This window comes from Euprymna scolopes, chromosome 7, assembly GCF_053919585.1.
Source record: "Euprymna scolopes isolate OS-2025 chromosome 7, ASM5391958v1, whole genome shotgun sequence".
Lineage (NCBI taxonomy): Eukaryota > Metazoa > Mollusca > Cephalopoda > Sepiida > Sepiolidae > Euprymna > Euprymna scolopes.
In genome coordinates this window covers 23,789,252-23,811,352 of record NC_136488.1, presented here as the reverse complement: position 1 = coordinate 23,811,352, position 22,101 = coordinate 23,789,252, and the positions used below count along the sequence as shown (strand labels likewise).

The 22,101-nt window shown below is 32.8% G+C and overlaps 1 protein-coding gene across 1 annotated transcript in view; it reads right to left on the bottom strand.

Moving 5' to 3' along the window:
• Positions 1–315: 315 nt before the first annotated feature.
• Positions 316–22,101, bottom strand: part of LOC145279646 (ATP-binding cassette sub-family F member 3-like) — a 68,842-nt gene continuing 47,056 nt past the window's right edge. The window contains exons 13-19 of the mRNA XM_080130876.1: positions 17,730–17,806; positions 12,799–12,843; positions 10,520–10,649; positions 7,250–7,430; positions 4,104–4,236; positions 2,241–2,328; positions 316–635 (exon numbers count right to left, since the gene is read on the bottom strand). Of these exons, the coding sequence (XP_079987002.1) occupies positions 483–635; positions 2,241–2,328; positions 4,104–4,236; positions 7,250–7,430; positions 10,520–10,649; positions 12,799–12,843; positions 17,730–17,806 (807 nt within the window). The 3' untranslated portion in view covers positions 316–482. The remainder of the gene's footprint in view (positions 636–2,240; positions 2,329–4,103; positions 4,237–7,249; positions 7,431–10,519; positions 10,650–12,798; positions 12,844–17,729; positions 17,807–22,101) is intronic.

The following is a 22,101-nucleotide window of genomic DNA, read 5'->3' as shown; positions in this document are numbered from 1 at the left end:
TTTTTTTTTAGTAAGCAAGGAGAAACTGTCTCACATCACCATCTTGAAGAAACAAAAGGAGATAACCTAACAATGATAGAAACTTGTGAGATCAGTCTATGATTTCCCATTAATCGCTTAAAATTATTTTAACATTTATTGCTTTATAAACATAAAACTATCAATTTTAATGATTTTTTAAATATCTTTTTGTTCCGTCACGGGTATGTACATTATAACATTTTTCTGTGCTTTTGTTTTTTAATATAGGGAGAATTCTGGACAAAAAAAAAAAAAAAAAAAAAAAAAAAAAAAAAAAAACCACTGAAAATAGAATTTCTCTTTGTCTTCCATTTTTATTACAGTTGCTTTATAAACATTTCAGGAAAGCAGATTGTCAAGTAATTTGCTTTTATATCATCATTTTTTTTTGTTTGGATTGATGCAGTTGTTCTTGTTGTAAGCAAGGAAACGGATTTGTGCAGATTTGGGTGGATGACAGGTCAGAGGGCGGCCTGTATTTCTTTCTCGACAATCTGTTTGTATTCATCAAAGCCGCCTTCTAGACTAGTTACAGTCCCATTTTGAACGACCCAAAGTTCGTTACAAATCAAGCGAATCAGTCTCTCGTCGTGAGATACTAAGATCACTCCTCCCTGAATTGAAAATATAAAAAAATAATATTTAAATAAAATTATCGCAAATACAAACATTAAATATACTAGCAATTATAAGATTGCATGAAGCTAAAAATGATTTGAACACTTATTGATAAACATGACGTGACGCAAATATTTAATATTTCAATATCCTAATTTTTTGTATCCTTTCTCTACGGTATCTTGAACAAGGGATGAAAAAAAAAAAGCAACAAAAAAAAAACACACAAACAAGTGTATAATTCTGTTACTTATAATCATTTTTTAGTGGTTTCCAGTTAATTTAAGAAATCTGGAAAAAAAATATTTAAACTATTTTTCTCATCCTAAGGAAATTATTTAAAATTACTGTTAACCTAAACTGTAACATTTTATTTTCAATTTATCAAGAAAAACCAAATGTCATTCCAAAAGTAAAGCCTATTTTTAACTCAAAAAACTAAAATGTTGAAAAGCTACAAAGATGAGAGTAGTACTATTAAAACAAGTGACTTTTGTTTCAGAATTTTTTTTTATACAATATTTTTTTTCGGGGGGGGGGGAGAGGAGTAATTATAAGTAGTTATTAGTTGGGGGGGGTAAGAATATTAATTCTTGCAAGTAGTTTGGTTGGGAAAGTAGTTTGGTTGGGATTTTATACAGTAGGGCTTTATATGACCATCTGATTAATTGGTTCAGACCTCTCTGACCACCCATCTAATCCAGGGCCAAAGTTATAGTGCGCATATCTGCTTTCCAGTGTTATAAACTGCTCAGCCACCAGGACATCGTCTTTAAGCATTACAGGTTGTTAACCATGGCAAACTGTTGACCCCATTATGGGAGATAGAAGAATTAAAAAAGAGAGAAAAACAAAAGAGAAAAATTGTTTTTGTTTTTGCAGAACATGATTGAGTTTTACAAATGGAAAGAAAATAAAAAACAATAACATCAATGCTAATGCATCTTAGGTCAGTGTCTTCAGTTTGATTTGGTAGCACCTCCTCAGATATAAAAATAGTACCTTAAATGCATCAATCTATTTGCAATATCATATTCTTTAGATAGCTATGAAAATTGGCTAAATTGAATAGCAATAAATATTTAAGATTCATTTTCCATGACACACTCCAAATGGAGAGAAACAAAAATGGTAAAATTTCACTTGATACCAATTATTTGAATTGTTATGGGGTTAGCTGATCTACCCAGTTTAAGAATAAATGGACTTAGCCAGAGACAATAAATAGTTACATCTAAACTTTGTGGCAGTTATGGCCCTAGAATCATGAAGTATACTTCTGTAACATACTTTTGTTAATAGATTCTAATTATAAAACTATTTTCATTGTTAGCCTGAAGGTCACAACATGAATCAAAGTTAAACTTAAAATGAAATTCAAGTTTAAATAAAAAGTATTTTATAGTTTTTATTAGGGAAAAAAAAACAACTTTTGAATGAAGTATCGATCAAATTATAAGTCTTTTAAAAAAAAAAAAAAAACTTTACTTGATTTGTCTATTTTGAATAACTACTGTTAACGTCAATTTTACATTTTCAATTTCCTCCTAATATGGAGTGTTTGATGGAAATATGACTCAAGATTTTTTCAAATGTCATACCTGAAATTTCTGAAGAGCTTTCCCAAGTGCTTCTATTGTTTCCATATCCAAGTGATTTGTAGGTTCATCAAGAATGAAGAAGTTTGGGCTGCAAAGGAAATTAAAAGCTCAGTCAACAAAATATTGGGGGAAAATTTTTTTTTTAATTTCCAAATTAACAAAAGAGTTATGATTTACTTGGAAGAATTAAAATAAAAACTAATCTCTATATTAATAATTTGTGCACCTACAACTCATGTCTGTATGCAAGTTTCTCGCGACTAGATGACTTATGTATTTTTTTTTTTTTACTATTAGTTATTTATCAAAATTAAAAATGCAATAGAGTAGTCAAATGTACTTTTTAAAAATGTTATTTATTAAAATAATTTAGTGAAAAAAAGTTTATTACATAAAGAGAAAGAGAGAATAATTAATAAGTATTCACTTTTCTTCCCTTCTTGCACTCCAAGTATGTGGGGATCCCTCCCCTCCTATCAGCCTGTTTGCTAATATTTGTGGGTCTTAACTTTATCTATATTCATTCATATATTTAAGAGTTTAAAAAAAAAACATTCCTGAATAGTTTCAAATAAGGAAATCAAAATTAAGAGAAAGATACTGAATGCATCGATGGCAGACAGGAATAGTAATTCACTTTTTGATGGAACAAGTCATCTACTTTGCCTAGGCCCTTCATGAATTGCTTGAAGTTTTAGCCTTAAACACAACATTAACAATATCAGTCTCAGTTTTCATAGACAGCTGTCATAAAAGGGGAAAAATCAGTTTTTTATGAAAAAAAAAAAAAAAAAAAAAAAAAAATTTTATCAAAAGCTTGCATTTATGAGAAATTCTAGCAATTTAAGCAGAAATCTGCTTTTCCTGGATTTAAAAAAGAATTCTGTCAAGCAGACTTACATTAGAAAAAATGTTGAGTGAAATTATCACTTCAGTCAACTATATTCATGTAGACAAAGTGAAATTTTCTAAAGCAATGTTTGAAAAATTTTGTGGTTAATTTATGAATTTTAAAAAAAAATTATAAACCTTTATAAATAACTTTAAAAAGCTTTAAGTCTACATTATTCTTATCCAATTGATTAGTAACATTATACCATGTCTCACTGGCAGCAGTGCAGGATAATGTTTTCAACATCAACCCAGCACCTTAATTATTGTTTTTATCTTCATTTACACCCTCTTTCATTGTTTCTATCAATAATGTATTTATCCTTGCATTTTCAGAGACCAGACTGATTTCTAAATAAAAAAAATCATTATAAAAAAAAAATAAATAAAAAAAACTGAACCCTGCCAATATTAATTAATAATGACCCTGCATACCATAATCACAAAATCGTTAGAAATATTTGTACAAGTTATATTCTTGGCATGTTCCAACAAATTGTTCTATTAATTATTTTCTCAATAAAGAAATCCCAATGTTTGTTGGAGATGAATGGTCAAATTATCAGCTATCTTAAATATTTAAAAATTTCCAAAGTGGCCCTGACCATTTAAAATTGTAAAAGTTTCCAAGGACTCATTCTGCATTTTAAAAGTAGTGTTTAGTTTGGTTGTTTTATGGCATATCAACCCTTTTCAAGTTATTCAAGGCTGAATCCAGTAATTTTGAAGAAATGTTTTTATGCTTCAAGTTCTTTATATATCCAGATATTTATTTGTGGAATTTGATTTGGTTGTTTTGTAGAGAAAAATTGTTTTTGTTTTTAACTTTACAAAACATGATTGAGTTTTGCAAAGGGAAAGAAAAAAAAAAATTAATGTTTGGTGTATTTTAGGGGTTAGAAAACCAGTATCTTGAGACATCACATGATCTATAAAAAAAAAAAAAAAAAAAAAAAAAAAAAAAATACTTACTTTAAGCAACTCATTACAGCAAATGCCACTCGACTTTTTTGACCTCCAGACAAAGTAGCGACAGATCGAGTTGCAAGTTCACCGGTGACACCAAACGATCCCAAGATTGATCGGTACTGTTCAATTGGTTTACCTGAAAAAAATTTGCATCATAATTAAATTTAAATTAGTAAATTGATTAGAATTTTTAAAATCGAATATCATTTCTTTTATTATCTATCTTTCTTTTAAAGTAAAAATAAATGTTTTATATTTTATGTCTCTTGGCAGCACTAAAAGCTATTACTGATTAAAATTTTTTTGCTAACAAGTCACCACATCAACACTAAAAAAACAAAACAAAAAAAAACACATGAAGCATGCATGGTCCCCTGTGAGTACACAGTGAACAAGGCATAAAAAAAAAAATGACTACATTCAGCATCCCCCCCCCCCCATTTAGCCCCAAAAGTCCCCAGTCGACATCAAATCCTAGTGAAAATAAACAACCGGTGCAGTTTTAGGCCTGAACATATGTAAATTTGAATTCTGCACCATGCAAAAAGAAAGAAATGACCAAGTCCATCAATGCTCCCCCCCATTTAACTCCAAAAGTCCCCAAGGCTTGAGTTCAGCACCATGCAAAACTGCTAAATAGACATGCACAGAAAATTTTGGACAAATATGGTAAAATAGTCCAAAAATGGAGTGTTTTTATTAGCCCTAAAAGCACACCCAAGAGTTATCACAAACAAAATTATATAGAAATCAGTTAGTTATAACTTTTCAGAAAGTTTTATAAAAATTCAAGGCATCAATTTTTTTAATAAGCACAAAAGTGTCAATTTTAGCCATTTTAATTCAAAAGGCACCCCTAAGGGGGCAACCGGAGTTTTCCCGGAAAATCTGTTCTGTTACTTTTTACTCATATCATATTTAATGTTTATGCAAAAAAATTCCAAGGCATAGTTACTGAGAAAAGTGCGGACAGATGAATAGGCAAATGGACAAGAGTGAATTTACAGGTTCACCTTCCTTTTGTCAGGGGACCAAAAAAGGCATTCAGTTTATCATTAAAATTAATAAAGTGTCAATTGAATGACGAAGAATGATATGGAAATCTCTGTCACCTCGAACAGGTAACCACTACTTGCTAATGATCTTTTATAAGCAATCTCTGCCTGTCAAATTGCTGCAATCAATCTCTGCCTGACAAATTGCTTTCAGCTGTGACTGTTTTTCAGACAACACCGATACCTGTCGTTTGCAAACTAGCAATTTCAACAAGTCACAATGTGATATTATTGATGTCCACGCCACAAAAAGTGTTAAGAAAAAAAAAAAAAACTATAACAAAAAAGAAAAAAAAGAAAAACAAAGGAGGAAATAAGTTGATCATCTGAACAAAGGTTATAGGGAGTAAGCTTAGTAGAAAGATAAAGGTAAAGGAAATTGTTCACCAAGGCACACAAAATAAAACTAGAATAGGATTGTTAATCAAAGTGTGGCAATGATTTGGGACTGAACAATAGAGATGAGTATATTTAGAGTAAGTTTATGGACAGTTTTAGGAGTGCCAATTAGGTTTATGACAGTTAGGAACACAAAATTGACTTTGCGACGATTGAGGACCGTTTTCCAGTTGGAAACGGTTGAATGCTGGTCATCATTTGGAGCCGATCAAAAGGAGCTGAGATCAACTGACAAACACTGCCTTAACAGAAGATGTACATGTGGGCCTTAGCGCTTAGGGGGTTGTTTCCTGTGATGGTATTACGCACAAACTCAAACTCAAGGTGTTGGAGTCATTTGTTTCTCTTGCGTTTGAGTGGCTTTATTTTTTTATACTTGCGAGTTATCAATGATGACTAAGCCAGAAGTGAAGATGAAAGCGAAGAAAACCACAGAAACAACATTGGTGTCGGTGAATGTCAAGTGAGAGGAAGCACATGCGGTTGCACAACATCACATATTTTACTATCACTAATTTTTTTGCAGTTTTATGAACTTTTTATTTCTTTTAGACTGACACTACAGGAGGACATTCCTTGGAATATATTATGGAACACTGTCAAACAGCAGATTACTATATAGAAGTTTGACTTTTCAAGTAAGATTTATTATTGATATAAAATATATATATATATATATAGAATATAACTTGTTTTTGTCTTCTTTCCTCAACACTAACAACTTTCTATTCTTTGCATTGTGATAGCCTTTTAACATGTGCACATGCACACAATATATTAATCTATATAGAATAAAACAAAGTCATTTATTCCCGTCTAAGAAAAAAAAAAAACATAGCTTGGCAAATATAGATACCACATATAAATTCAATATGGTCAGACGCCAATATATGATGTGGGTTTTGCACATATTACCAGTTGCTTTCGTTTGTTATAAGAAATTATTATAGTCATTCCTAAGAGAGCCACATTTGGAAATAAGTCATATTTAACAGTGCTAGCACGATTTTTACTTAATTATTATTTCCTCCTCCCTCTCTTCTCATAACTGATAAATTTTCTAGATTTGTCACATTTTTTCACACCAGAGCTGTCTGTGTTTACCTTTTTCTCCCATTATTATTTTCGGTTACAATGCTTGAAATAAAGACTGCTCCCTTCGTAAATTCCAAAACATCACTAATTGCAAGTAACCATCAGTGCCCACGACAGGCATCCAGTGAGTCAGTGGATACCACTGCTCAACAATGTCCAACAGTTGACGGCATACAGTTCCAGCTCGATGCAGTTCAGTAGAGGTCAACACTGATCAGGACTACCAGTGACTGCCAATTGCAAAAGCAGTTAGTGCCACACCCACAAGTAATCGCCCCCCCCCCAAACCAACATTAATCGCCAGTAACCTCCAGTGCTGACACTGACAGCCAGTGGCTTCCTCTAGTTGCCACTACCAGAAAATGCCCAACAGTGGAAGCTAGATGATTTCATTTTAGCCTCAGCTACCAGCGCCCACTATTTTCCTGGGCTGACAACCGTAAGTTGATTTGTTTTCAGAAGGGGGGGGGGGGCTTTTACTGAATAAGTTCTGGCTTTATGCCATACATCCACCGGGCAATGCCAGTACATGGGTACTGCTAGTTTTTCTGATAATATTAATATAAAAGAAACTAACAAAAGAGTAACATTGTTGCTTACCTGGGAATCTCTGTGCAAGCAGTTCTATAGAAGACATATCCATTTCTAACTGGTCAACATGATGCTGACTAAAGTAACCTATCTTTAAATTTCGATGCACAATCCGTAGACCCTTAATTGGATTAAGTTCTCCTAAAAGGATTTTCAATAGAGTAGTTTTACCAGCTCCATTTTCTCCAACCTAAAAAAAAAGAATATTTGAGTTAATATTTTAGTCATGGTATGATTTGTTTAACAATATATGATAATAATTTGAACCAATAAAATTAACAACAGAAAATTTCAAATAAATACACAACAACTATTATCAAATGTAATAACCTAGAAATCAATCACAAAAAAAACAAAAAAAAAAACAACATAACTTAGTTATTAGTAGCTGAACAATAAGTATCTCAAATAGAACTTAAAGACATAGAAAACTGATTGAGCTTGTAAAAGGAAGCACTTGTGCCTCCCTGATGACTAACTAGATAAGCAGCAAAATCAAGATCTTTCATCGTTGAAGTACCTAGATTTCATGGTTGAGGTACCTAGATGTTGAAACGCCTTCAACTCTAAGTTTTCTTTCCCTCAGACTGCTAGACTTTGGAATAGAATTCCTTCAGTTTCCCTGACTGTACTAACATACAGAAGTTTAAATGTAATGTGAACAGACACCTCGCCACTCAACGCCCCACATTCCACTGTTAGACATGATCCCAAAGAGTAGTCCCTTTCGTTCAAGTGGAAATATATCTTGTTTGGGGTATAAAAAAAATTTATTATAAAAATAGGTTGACATCCTTAGGTTTCAATATTTAAAGCCTTTAAGATAATGGTATTTAAATATGAAAAAGTTTTTTTTTTTTTTTTTTTAAATATCTTGAAATGCATTAGCAAAAAACTAAATTTATTAAAAGAACAGATTTTTATCTCATCCTATTAAGTTTAACACCCATTTTACATGCTGGCATATGTTAAACAACTTTTAGAAATTGACTTCCAAGCTAATCAATTCAGGTCTTTATCCCTTTTTCTCTCAAGTCCATTATTTATCACTTCCTCTCATCTTTTCCTTGACCTCCTGTCGACTAAGCCTGTTGCCTCAATTGTTCTACATCTAATTCAAGAACTCTTATCCACTTTTTTCAATGTGACTAGATCATCCAAGTCTCCTGATCTATACGCATCTCCCTATAGTATTCACATTTAATCTTCCCCTGAGTTCATCAGATCTGAGCCTGGCTTTAAGAGTTACGTTACACATTCCCATAGCATTTCTTCATGCAATGCAAGTCCTCATCTCAACTCGTCAGGTTTCACTTTCATACATCATCACTGTAATACATGTTTGACAGAATAAATTTACAGAAAAAAATTTAGATTTTTATCACATATTCAGTTTAATATCCACTTTACATGCTGTCATGTGTCGGACAGCTTTTAGAAATTGACTTCCAAAAAAGGCAAAACTACCCTTGAAATATCGAAATGATAGGAAGGTACCATCAAACTGAAGAACTTTGACAAGGACCCTACAAACGTATGTAAGAGAACTGATAAAAGGTCAATCTAGAGTTGTTTCATGCTGTTCTCTACTCCAAATTAAACGTGAAGTTGTTAAGAACCCTGGGCAGATAAATCGAGAAGTTTTTGACCAAGCCGGATTGAAGAATGTCTCAAAAAGTACTTGATGTCGTCTTCTGAAAGAAATGGCAAAGTCTGTTACGCCTGTGACAAAGCCTCCATTAAAGCAACATCACATACAAAACCAATTGAAATGGGCAGAAAACGTTCTTTTCAAAGTTTTGTTCATGGATGAAGTGCGTGTCACTCTTTATGGCCCAGATGGCTGGAGCAAGGGATGGGTTCTAGATGGACGACATCGTCATCAGCGTTTTAGACATCAAGAAGATGGTGGTGGGATAATGATTTGGGCTGGGATTATCGAAGGTACTTTAGTTGGCCCATGGAGAGTCCCAGAAGGCATAAAAATAACGTCAAATGCTTACATAGCTTTTCTGAAGGAGCACTTTGAATCATAGCTGAAGAAGCAAAGGTTGACATTCAGAAGAACCATTATTTTTATGCAGGATAATGCTTCCTCCCATGCAGCAAACAAAAGCAAAGAGTATTTGCAACAACTGGGAGTCTCTGGCCTACGGAAGATGGAGTGGCCTGTGAATTTACCAGATTTAAACGCAATTGAGAAGCTTTGGAGTATCATGAAGCGACACCTCTATGCAAGTGGACACCAATTTAAGAGCAAAGATGAGTTGTGGGATGCTCTCCAAGAGGTATCGCGAGGAATAACTGTTGATGAAATCACAAATTTGACTAATTCTGTGGACCAGCGTCTTTTACAAGTCAGTCATAAAAAAGTATCGCATATCCCCTACTAATTATGTCAACGTAGAAATTGCTATGTAGTTATTGTGTTCTAAGCATTTTTCCTACTTCATTTAATGCGTAAAAATTATTTTAATAAACAAGTTATGGGCATATTGTGTTTTTTTCTCAACCTTGTTAATAACTTGACATATTGAAATCAACAGATATTCCTATCTTCTGCTATTAGTTTCACTGATACTACTTTAAATACTTATATTTTATGACTGGAGTAGCTGAATAGTATTATAAGCACTTTCTCAAAATTTCATAGATTTTTATTCACTTGTTCCTTAAATATCTAAGAAAATGTAAACACGCTAATAATTTGATACGCAGTGTAGTTACAATTTTGTAATGGATGACAAGAATATAATTGTAATATAACCGGTGATAGAAACCAGCCTTGCTTACGAAAACACTGCTCAGCCAGTTGTCTAAGATAGTATTAAAAGGAAATAACAAAAATTGTCAGTCACATAAAATACTGGTTTACTCCCAAGCGGTTAATCATCTATATTTTTTAACAATAGTTTTCTTTTGGAAATATTAAAAATTGTCGTCTAATAATAGTTCACTGTTCAATGATAAAACACTATACATAATGTGAGAGGAGGTGCTATTAATAAAAAATTATTTTAAAAAAAACCCCAAAAAACAAAAAAAACATTTCAGCATTTTCACAATGGAGAAAAGTAACAATCATCTGTAAAAATGCGGTAAACCAAACACTAATCTAAGTAACTCGCAGCATAAGGCAAATTTAAAACCTATTGTTAAATAGATATCAAACATACACACACACACACATATGCATATAAAAATCACAAACGAATCTAATAAAATGATAGCAAATAAATTTATTTGGTGATGGAAGGAGAAATACTTATGAAAACTTACTATACATATCCGAGACTCCATAGATGCATTAACACAAATATTCTTAAAGAGGATTTTGTCTTTGTTATAATAAAAGTCAACTTCATCAAGTTGTAAAATTGGGGGTGAGAGTTTATCACAGTCAGGAAATCTGAAAACAAAAAAGAAATGTTTAGAAAAAAAAAAAAATTGTAAAACATGAAACAATAAAAACATTTAACAATAGATTTCTTTCATGTGGTCTTAAACAAATATGTCCAACAAAAGAGACATATTTATTTGAAGTAGCCAAGTGGTCTTGGCTATAGTACTTGAATAATAATCTAGCAAGTGACCTTAATGAACGGGTGTTTGTGGTTGTAGCTGGTAATATCCTTAACATGAGGCTTTCGGTGTATCTTTCAACATCTCTCTCCAAGCTACTCTACTAGTCTATATTTATGGCTTAATCAGCCAATCATATTAATGTGAGGAGGAACACAGATGTACTTATACAAGAGTTACCAAGAGAAGCTGTTATTTGATGGTTGTAAAGAAAAGATTGTGTAGCCACATGTATTTTTTGTAGCAACATGAAAACCTGGCTTCACACATGAACCTCACAATAAGCAGCACAAATACATAATTAAAAGTCAAGATGTCAGTAGAGTGATGCGGTTTGAGATGTAAATTTGGTTCAAACACTCAGATCAAGAAAATTGGGTGCAATAAAAAAGGAGATTGATGCCGAGAATAATTCATTGAATTATTTTATCTTTATATGCTTTGAAAAAGGGATACATTCGTTTCAAACAGCTGAGTGATCTTGGCCACATTTCAACTAATAATCTAATAAGTTGCTTTACTGAATAGTTGTTCCTGGTCATAGCTAGTAATATTCTTAGCGTGAGGTTTCGGTGCATCTTTTGACGTCTCTTTCCAAGCTACTAGTCTGTATTTATGGCTTAACCAGCTAATCATATTCGTGTGAGGAAGAACCCGGAAGTACTCGTATTCATTACATCAGAGAACAAAATGTTAAATAAGTGCAATCCCCCAAAAATATAAAGTTAAAATGTTTTAAATATGGAGGCCAGTAAAGAAAACAAACAAAAACTTGATAAAATGTTATTAAAGAAGCAAATATTAAGCTATGGAGACAGTTGATAAAATGCTATCATTAATGTGAGACAGGATTTGCTTGTCTATGGAACTATACTGCAGGACTGCTTTCCCGTTGACTACAACATTGTTATTTTCAAGTATAATGCAAACAAATTCTTGTTGAGTCATCCTCTTAAACAATCAAATTCTACCCAATTTCCATCACTGCCGATCTCTTGAGTATAGTCCCAAGTGATATCTATATACATTGGGGCTTCTGTTTGTGACAGATGAGTCTTTGGGCTTTAAACAGATAGACTATTTGTGTTTGGTTCAAAGATATATTTGTCTTGATTTAAAAGCCTGTTGTTCAGTAGAATAAAGCAAGTATCATTGTGATGTCTATCAAAATGTAGTTATAGTCAACTAACATACTTCCTAACTTCCGGCATGGCTGCTACCAGAAGCAGTGACAAGGCAAATCAGTTCCTTCATTTTTATTGCTCTTCAGTATTTCTATTGTGAAGCGATTTATTGTATTAAAATAAAAAGACATTAAAAAATATACAATAAAAACAAAAAGTATACAGATAAAAATAACAATTAATCTTTATTTGCACTTAATAAAATTAAAGTTTTTTTTTTATTTGAATTTATATAATAAATATGTTTATGAAAGTATATAATAACATTATTGAAATCAAAATAAAATTTCAAACATCATAAAAAAAATGTACCCAATACATAATATTCCTGAAAATAGTTTTAAAAGATTTTAAAAAGTGTTTTCAATTATTCTTAATTAAAATAAAATCAAAAAACTTCAATGGTTATTAAATAAAAAAAGAACCACCCACTGTAAAAACATAAAAAAAAGAGTACATGTACGGGGAGATATAGGCACAAAAGAAAAAAGGCGAAGGAACTAATTTGTCTTGTCATCACTTCTGGTAGCAGCCATGCTGAAAATTAGGAAGTATGTTAGTTGATTAGAACCCAAAATGTAATTTACTTTAAACTTGTGGTTTGGAGGGAGAATTCTTTTGTTGCAACAGTGACAGAAACCAAATGATTGATACTGTGATCAGTATCAATACCAAACACCAAATTCAGATGTAGACAACATGGGGATGACTACGACCTGTGTGATGAACGCACATAGCCTCACATTTACAATAAAACAGTGTTTAAAAAAAATATAAATAAAATGAACTTACTTCAAGACAACATCGCTTTCTTTCTCTACAGGTTTTAATTCTGGCCTGAAAGAACAAAATAAGAACAATGATTTCATGTTTATAATTTCATCAGCATGAAAATGGGGAGAAGACTAATGATTACTGAAGACAGGCTATAGGATTAAAATCAAGTTGGAGTTTTTATGCATCTTTAGGCATGAACCTCATATCTCCTAACTATGAAAATAGCAGTTTGTCTTCAACGGATAGTATTTTGTTACGTAGTCCAAAGGATTTATAAATTATAAAACATAAAAACTAATCAAAAAATGTTATATCTGTTCTTAACAAGGAACATTTCTATTGTTTGCGCAAAAAAAGAAAGAAATGTATAAGGTCAAAGTTTTAACCTCCTTTTAATTATTTTAAATGAATGCTTTTGCTGTTGAACTTGGAGAAAATGAGAGTAAAGTTTAAATTAAAACCATACACATATTTCATTTGTTATTATTAGGCTATGCATATTCTTTTCATTGTTTTGACACTCGAGTATATGTTAGACACAGTTAATCCACAACGAACCACATCGCTATATAAAAGCATATAAGATATTAACGGATACACACCCGAGAGTCAAAACAATGAAAAGAATATGCTGTTGTCCTAGCCCTAGTTATATACAAAATTTGGTTTTTGTCCACAAATTTCTCCTATATTGAGAACAAAGATTAAAATAACTCTGTATGATGCATGTATCCAGGATACAATGAAAATGTTCTATTCCAAAAATAACAGAAATTGACCAAGTAGTTCATTTTTAACTAAGAAAATCAGATTTTATTAGTAAGCAAAAAAGAACCGTTTTGTGTCACTACCTTGAAGAAACAAGGGCAGATAACTTCACAATTAAAATTTATGAGATCATCTTGTATAATTTTCACTGATCACTTAAAATTGTTTAAAAATGATTTTCTTTAGAAAAATGAAACTACTTGATCAGTATATGTGATTTTTGGAACATGATATTTTTCATTCACTCATGGGTTCAAATATCAAAGATTTTTTCCATAGTTTTGTTTTTTTAATATAGGGAAAATTCTGACCAACCACTGACAGTCTGTCCATCAATGTATTTCTCCCTCTATACGAGTCTATTGTTTGCTTTATACTAAAGTATACTGCTCAAGTTTGCAGCCAGACATTCTTCACATCAAATGTATACAACGTCTGGCTATAATCGAGGGGGTTTCCAAGAGGAGTCATTTCTATAGCTGAAGCTATTTACTTTTGAACAGGAAGACTGCAGAGTGACCTAATCTTAATATGCATCATCATGAATGGGTCACATTAATTTACTTCATATTTCAGCCTTCGTTGTACAGAAGCTCCTGGCTGTAGTTACAACATGCACAAATTGTACTGTCGACCATTTTCGCTCAACAAGTGAAAGGCTGCTTATTCTGTCCACATCACGATTCTGTAAAACATTCAAAAGAAAAAATGTTTCGGCATTCATATTGGAGCAAAGAATTTAGTGCATCTAGAACGAATACTAACCAAGCACGATGGTCCACTCCAGCACCAGATATGAATGTTAACTAATCATGGTTCCAGCAAACCCTATAGAGATAAGGATCCAGGATCAGCTGAGTATCCTGTTTCACTATTCTGAGTCAGCTTTTCAGCTGGACTACACATCATTTTTTTCCAATCCTGAGGAGAGGCGTGTTTGATGATGTGGTTAAAAATGACAGTAACAGAATTTTTTTTTTTTTTTTTTTTTTTTTTTTTTTTTACACAGTGACCACCACTTATCAAGGCTCAGAAGCCACTCAGGGATAAGGGTTATTGCAAGTACATTACATTAGTGTGGAGATTTGATGAAGTGTTTACTTAAGGGGGCGGTTCATTAGGAATTTGTTAACGTTGAACTTGAAGACATCCAAGTTGTAGTCCGGTGGGAAGCAGGCAGACGGAACAGAGTTCCACTAAGGCGTGCAGTTCTAAGAAAGAAGCTTTGTTCATGGAATCCGCGTTTTGATTTAGGCACAGATATAGAGTGGGGGAAATTTTTCACAGTGGATTCAGCTAGACGGGTGTTTTTCGTGAAAGATTGGCGAGGGGGGGACCAGAGATTGGAGTTCAGACGAGCACCTACCATGGAAATAACGATAAAACAAGGATAGGCTCGCAACGTCTCTTCTGTGGGAGGGAGGTTGCAGGGTAGAGAAAAGGGCATCCCCCACTAAGCCACGAAGTCGATTTTGTACTCTGTCAAGGCAGGATAGGCTGTTTTTAGCAGTTCCTGCCCAGATATGGCAACAGTATTCCATCCTTGGACGTACTTGGCTTTTATATAGATAGAGAATTGCATCAGTAGAGAGATATCCCACTATCTTTCCAGCGACCTTGGCAACAGACTTGATGTACATGTTCCATTTCAGATCAGGAGTAACGGTCAAACCCAGAAGCTTGTCAAAACACGAGGCCTCACCCAGACGAGAGCCATCCATCACAATTGATGCCAGAATGTAGTTCAGCAACCCATTACAAGCACATCTAAGAAAATTTTTAACGTTGAATATACTTGTACAGAACTGCTTTTTCTTCCTTCCCACCTACTACTCCCTTTTTTTTTTTTTTTTATTTATTTATTATATATCACAAATTTTTACCCCCTTTTGTTGCCGATGTTTTGGTAATTATAAACAGTTGACATATCTCCTCAAAATAAATAATTTCATTTTCCGATCGACGTGTACAATTCACACCCCTCTTGTATATTTTTTCTTTCTTTTTTTTGTCTTTTTCCGGTGGATTATTATCAATTAGACAATTATAAATAATTATTTTTTTAAAAAACTCAATATTCAAAGATTTTTAGGGGCCCGCTCATTTTCGCATTCAACATTTTAGTAAATCAACCCTCCCATATTGGAAGCACTCGATGAAAACATGAAACTGGATTATTACCCTTAAATTAACAAAGGGTTTAATGCCTGTAGGTTTGGGCGAAGTAAATGGTTTTGGGGTTGTTTTATTTTTTTGCCAAAATTTGTTGGAATTCAAATTCTTATAATGGCTCCTCCTGGTTCAATTATTTATACAGACTAGTGGAGGAGCTATAATAATTTGGAAAACTTAGGATATGTCCATTCACAAAATTTTGTTGATCCAGTTACTATCCAGGAGCGAGAAACTAGTAGCAGATGCACCAGCCCAAATGCGACAGCAGTACTCCGTATACGGGCGAATAGTGGCTTTGTAAAGGTATAAGATACTTTCTAATGGTATCGAGAGCTACTGGTCTTAGATGACAGTCCAGAACCTATTAGGTTGGCAACTCTCTTTTGGACCCTATCCAGGAGCGAGAAACTAGTAGCAGATGCACCAGCCCAAATGCGACAGCAGTACTCCGTATACGGGCGAATAGTGGCTTTGTAAAGGTATAAGATACTTTCTAATGGTATCGAGAGCTACTGGTCTTGCATGGGAAAAGATATTTATTTACAAAAGTATTTTTGATTAAAAAAAAGAAAAAAAAAAAAGACTTTTCATTAAAAGGCAATAATTTGGTTTCATATTCTCGTCAAGTGGTTCTAATATGGGGGATCAATTTACTAAAATGTTGTATTAGAAACTGAGCACCTCTTTCAAATATGAAGTCTTTTGCAATTTTTTTGTTTGATAATCAGGTAGATTCGTGTGTAATTGATAATCCGCTGAAAATTTTTTTAAAAAGATGAAAAGAACAAAATAAAAGTTGTGCGAATTGTACATGTCGACCAAGTTTCTTTTCACTTCATGTCTATTTGCAATTAATACGAGTCAATATATTTATAGACTACATCCCAAAATAGCTCAAAATAATTGAAACATCAACGACAAAAAAAAAAATAAAATAAAAATACTTCTGAAAAACTTTTCATTGAATAAATAAAATATATTGTTAATTATAGCCTTTTATTTTTTATTTTATTCATTTATTAGTTTTAAAAATTCTATTCAGCTCAAACAAGGCAAACTACCACTGAAACTTAAGGGGCCATGTCTATAGGGGCAACTTAAGTGGGGAGTTATGCAGCGAGATGCTGGTTCACATTACATTTGTTTGTATGGTTAGAGAAACAGGGAGGAAATTTCAAAGGTAAGCGGATGGAGTAAAAGAAGCCCTTAAAAATAGAAAGCCTGCCAGCATCTGGGAACCTCTATAGTGAAGGGTTGGGATTTTGCTGCTTGATGGTCAGGTGTGTTTACATTACAGGGGCATGGGTGCAACAAGTTCATTGGAACATTGTGTTGAAATACTTGCAAAACAAACAGGAATAATGGAACAGGTCTATTAGATTAGAAACTCTTTTTTTGGATGTTGACAAAAAGAAAGAGACTAATGATTTTATGCATTAGCACAGAAGTGGCAACCATACTCCAAGCATAGACGAATGGTGACTTTGTAATGACATAGGCTACTGGCAGTTATAAGTTTCCAAGCATAGTACAAGGCGTCCATTTTCATTGCAGCAGTCTTGGCAGTATCTTCTACATATTTATTCCAATTCATGTTGCCTGCTAATCTTAGGTTAAGGAGTGCTATCAAGCATGGCAATTAGTGGTTGGTAAGGTTTCTTATAATTATTAAAGGAAAGGAGCTTTGCTTTTGGTAACATTAAATAAAACCATCCATTTATGGAACCCTTTCCACTACTCATTTTTTAAGGATCTGACCATAAAATTAAATTTTATTATTGTGTAAACATTTGTTTGTTTACATTAAATTTTTTTTTTTTTTTTTAACTTTTTCAATTCTCTCCTAATTTAGATTGCTTAATATGATCTGTAACAGAATAAAGAATAAAGGATAGTTTGTATGTAGCTAAGAAATGGTTTATTTTTGAAAAGATTGCTTCAGACAATTTTGCCAAAAAGCAATATTTCATTTATAAAAAAATAATGCAATGTTATCAACTTACAGTTTCTCAAGTAGTTTCAATTTGCTTTGAACTTGTGAAGCACGGTTTGCATTGTAACGGAATCGATCGATGAAAATCTGAAATGATTAAAAAAAAAAAAAAAAAAAAATTAATGTAATATATTCAAGAAATAATTTTTAGTTTTTATCCAGAATTCAACCTAAAGAGAAAAAAAAAATATAGAAAAATCTTTATGATGTACATACCAGTCATGGAACGAAAATATTGTATTCCAAATATCATCTAAATTGATCAATTTTTTTTTTTTACAAATAAAATGTTTTTTTTTAAAGATTTTTAGTGATTAATAGGATGTTGTAGCTATTATAAAACTGATTTTAAAATCTCAATGGTTCAAATGGAATTGTCTCGCTTTATTAAATATAGCGGATAAAGACAGACCTTTCTCACTTCATAAAATTTGATTTTCTTAGTTAAAAACAAAAAAAATTACTTAATCAATTCATGTGATTTTTAGAATATATTTTCATTTTGTTACAGGTACGTTAAAAAATTTGCATTTTTGCTTTTTTTTATATGGGGGGGGGGGTGAGGGGTTCTGGAGGTAAAATGCATGTTGCTGATACTCTGAGGTCAACTATCAGTGATGAACAAGTTTCACAGCAGGTCTCGGGTTTTAAATTATTAAACCACTCCACCAGCAACTAAAGTATTCTCAAAATAAAAATGCAGTACTTGTTCAGAATTCCCTCTATATTAAAAAATTAAAAAATAAAATTAATATGGTATACATACCTGTGACAAAACAAAATTATCATATTCCAAAAATCACATAAATTGGTTAAGTAGTTTTATTTATTTTTAAATATGGAAATCAGATTTTGAGTATTCAAGGAGCAACTGTCTTGCACACCTTTTTGAAAATAATTTCAAGAAACAGAGATAACTCAAAAATTCAAACTTGCAAGATTTTGTTGTAATGCCTATGAATCCCTATTAATTGATACAAAAAATGATTTTCTTTATAAAAATAAAGTACTTGACCATTTTATGTAATTTTTCGAATATGCTATGTTCGTTTCATTTTGACTACGTACATCATACAGATTTTTCTTTATTTTTGTTTTTTTAATATAGAGAGAATTCTGGACAAGAACCAAAACATTAAATCACACACAAATTAACAAGTCTTCCTCATGCAATGCTGTGTTATACACCACAAATATTGTAAAAGAAATGTCCTAGTAAGAAAATGGACTGTATGTGAAATAAAATCGTTCTAGCAATCCTAGTTCTTGTACTTAAAATTTTGTCAATGAAGATTTTTTTTTTTTTAAATGACATTTTCACCCCAAACAAGACACATTGTCACTTTGATATAGGGGGCTACTATCAGGGACCTAAGTTGCAGGGGTACTATGTAGGGAGTTTAGCAGCAAGATGTCTGTTCACATTACACTTGAACTTCTGCATGTCAGTACAGTTGGGGAAGTAGGAAACCTAAAGTAGGAAACAAGTCAGTTGCCAAGGTCGCTGGAAAAATGGTAGAATCCTTCTACCGGTCCAGAAGATATCTCACTACTGATGCAATTCTCTATCTGTATAAAAGCCAATTACGTCCAAGGATGGAGTACTGCTGCCACATCTGGGCAGGAGCTGCTAAAAACAGCCTATCCCGTCTTGACAGAGTACAAAATAGGCTTTGTGGCCTAGTGGGTGATACCCTTTTCTCCCTTTCCTGCAACCTATCTCCCACAGGAGAGACGTTGCGAGCCTGTCTTTGTTTTATCGTTATTACCATGGCAGTTGCTCGTCTTAACTCCAATCTCTGCCCCCCACCCTCACCAATCTTTCATGATAAACACCCGCCTAGCTGAAATCACTGTCAAAAATTATCCCCACTCCTTATTTGTGCCAAAATCAAAACGTAGATTCCATGAACAAAGCTTCTTTCTTTAAGTGCACGCCTGTGGAACTCTGTTCCGGTTGCCTGTTTCCCACCCGACTACAACCTGGATGTCTTCAAATCCAATGTAAACAAATTCCTGATGAACCGCCTCCTTAAGTCTTTATCAAATCTCCAACACTAACGTATTGTACAGACAATAACCCTTATCCCCGAGTGGCTTCCGGGCCTTGATAAGTGGCGACTACCTTGTAAAAAAAAAAAAAAAAAAAGAATTCCAAAGTCCTGCAGTTCTGGGGGAAGAAACTATTAGAGTAAAAGGCTTTCTTACATCTAGGGATCTCAACTGTGTAAGGGTGGGACTTTGCTGCTTGTCGGGGATATTTTCATCGAGGGTGTACAAGGGCTTGTAGTTTGTCAGAGCACCCACTATTAAAATACTTGTAAAACAAGAATTTTGTTGATAGGACAGGGGCTGAAGCTTAGATGACAGTCCAGAACCTATTAGGTTGGCAACTCTCTTTTGGACCCTATCCAGGAGCGAGAAACTAGTAGCAGATGCACCAGCCCAAATGCGACAAATGTATACGGGCGAATAGTGGCTTTGTAGAGGTATAAGATACTTTCTAGTAAGTAACTTTCTAGCACAATAGAGAAAGCCTACCTCATTGCCAAGGCTGCTGCTAAGGATCTTGATGTATCTATTCCAACTCATGTTTCTTGTGAACATTAAGCCAAGGAGCTTGAATAAAGTGCTTTCATTTAAAGTATCTGTAGCCTTCAAACTCATTTAAGACAACAATGTAATTAATAGCAATGAAATAGCCAGAATTCATTCATTTCATGAAGTTATTTATTTCATGAAGTTATTTATGTATAGCTGGTCTTTGTTAGTTTAATTTTTTAGTTCTTGTTCGTTATAATAGAGATATCCGACAGTCGAAAAATTGAGTTTTCATAAGAAAAAAGATAATTTACTTTTTATGTCAACTAAAATGCAAGGTTATCTATTTAATTGTCATGTCGCAATTAGTTAAATATTACTGCATTATTACTTAAAACATCTACTTTATACAAATAGATAATTGCATGACATCCACCATTAATTGTAATAAGACGAACTGAGTTACTTTCCCTGACTTGATGCCGTTTTATATATATATATATATATATATATATATATATACTAGACTACCTGTGATCCGTTGGGTCAGTATGTTATATTAACTATGGAATTCATGTATGAGCGTGACACTTGTGATGTAAAGAAAATAGGTTTTTTTTGACATAACAGAAACATTTCTATGAAAGTATATTAAAATGAAAAAAGAATATAGATAGATTTCTATGAGTCGTTCTGTTTATCATAATTGATTATTTTTGAAAAAAAAAATTTACAGTTACTGAATTATAAGTGGTTGGCCATACTTATAGGTAAATGTGCACTGAACAGACACCATAATACTTATTATAGTTAAATTCAAATTTTGATATATCTGCTTTTATTTATTTTTTTTACATCGCTCATTTCTGTATTACGTTTAAGATATATTAAACCCCACTCTTCCCATGTTAAATAATAATTTCGAAATAATAACGTTAATATTTCAGTGCGCAGGTCATGCGCGCATGCGCAACCGGATGTCGTAAACTGGAAAGTGCGTTACATACATCGTTACAAGGTCATTTGAGTTATATATATATATATATATATATATATATATATATATATACATACATACACAGGGTTTCCAAAAGGTCGCTGAAAGGTTTTGAACTTAAATAGTTTATTTTTGATGATATCTTTCTGTAATTTTAACACAATCTGACCAAGACATGGGGAAATTTAAAAAATAAAGTAATGCAAAATTTAAACAATATTTATAAAAAATAATATCTTTTAAATGTTGTCCATTTTCAACTTTGTATATTTGTGCTCTTTCCAAAACATTCATGATAGATTGCAGAATCTCTGGATTGCGAGAAAAGCCTCAGTTTTTCCCCTCTGGACCAAAATACTGTAGGTTTACAAAAGATGGCACATACAAATTTCTTATATCTAGCCTATTAGCCACTACCTTATGTAACTTTAAAGATTTTTCTGACACATTCAGGTGTTCAAATAAAATCCCAGATTCAATCCGAGGAGCTACACTAGCACTATCGGATTAACCTATAGAGGAAGTAGTCCCAATTTTCCCTTCCTATTGCTAAAGTCCTCCTACCGATCCCCATAAACACCGCATAGATATATACACATGGTATGGATATTGTGGTTACACCCATCATAACAGATTCATAAACTATTAGCCCAAATGTTAAATTCCCATCCATCGATTCGAAAAATAATTCTCCCTTACAACATTCCTGCTATTCTCATTGCCTTAGATCAGACCGATTCCTTATTTCAGCTTACAATTCTATAAACTTAAATGAACACGCAAACAAGCCGTTATCCAATATGGCATCTACCGATACAGAAGGCCAACATTTTAAATTAAATAA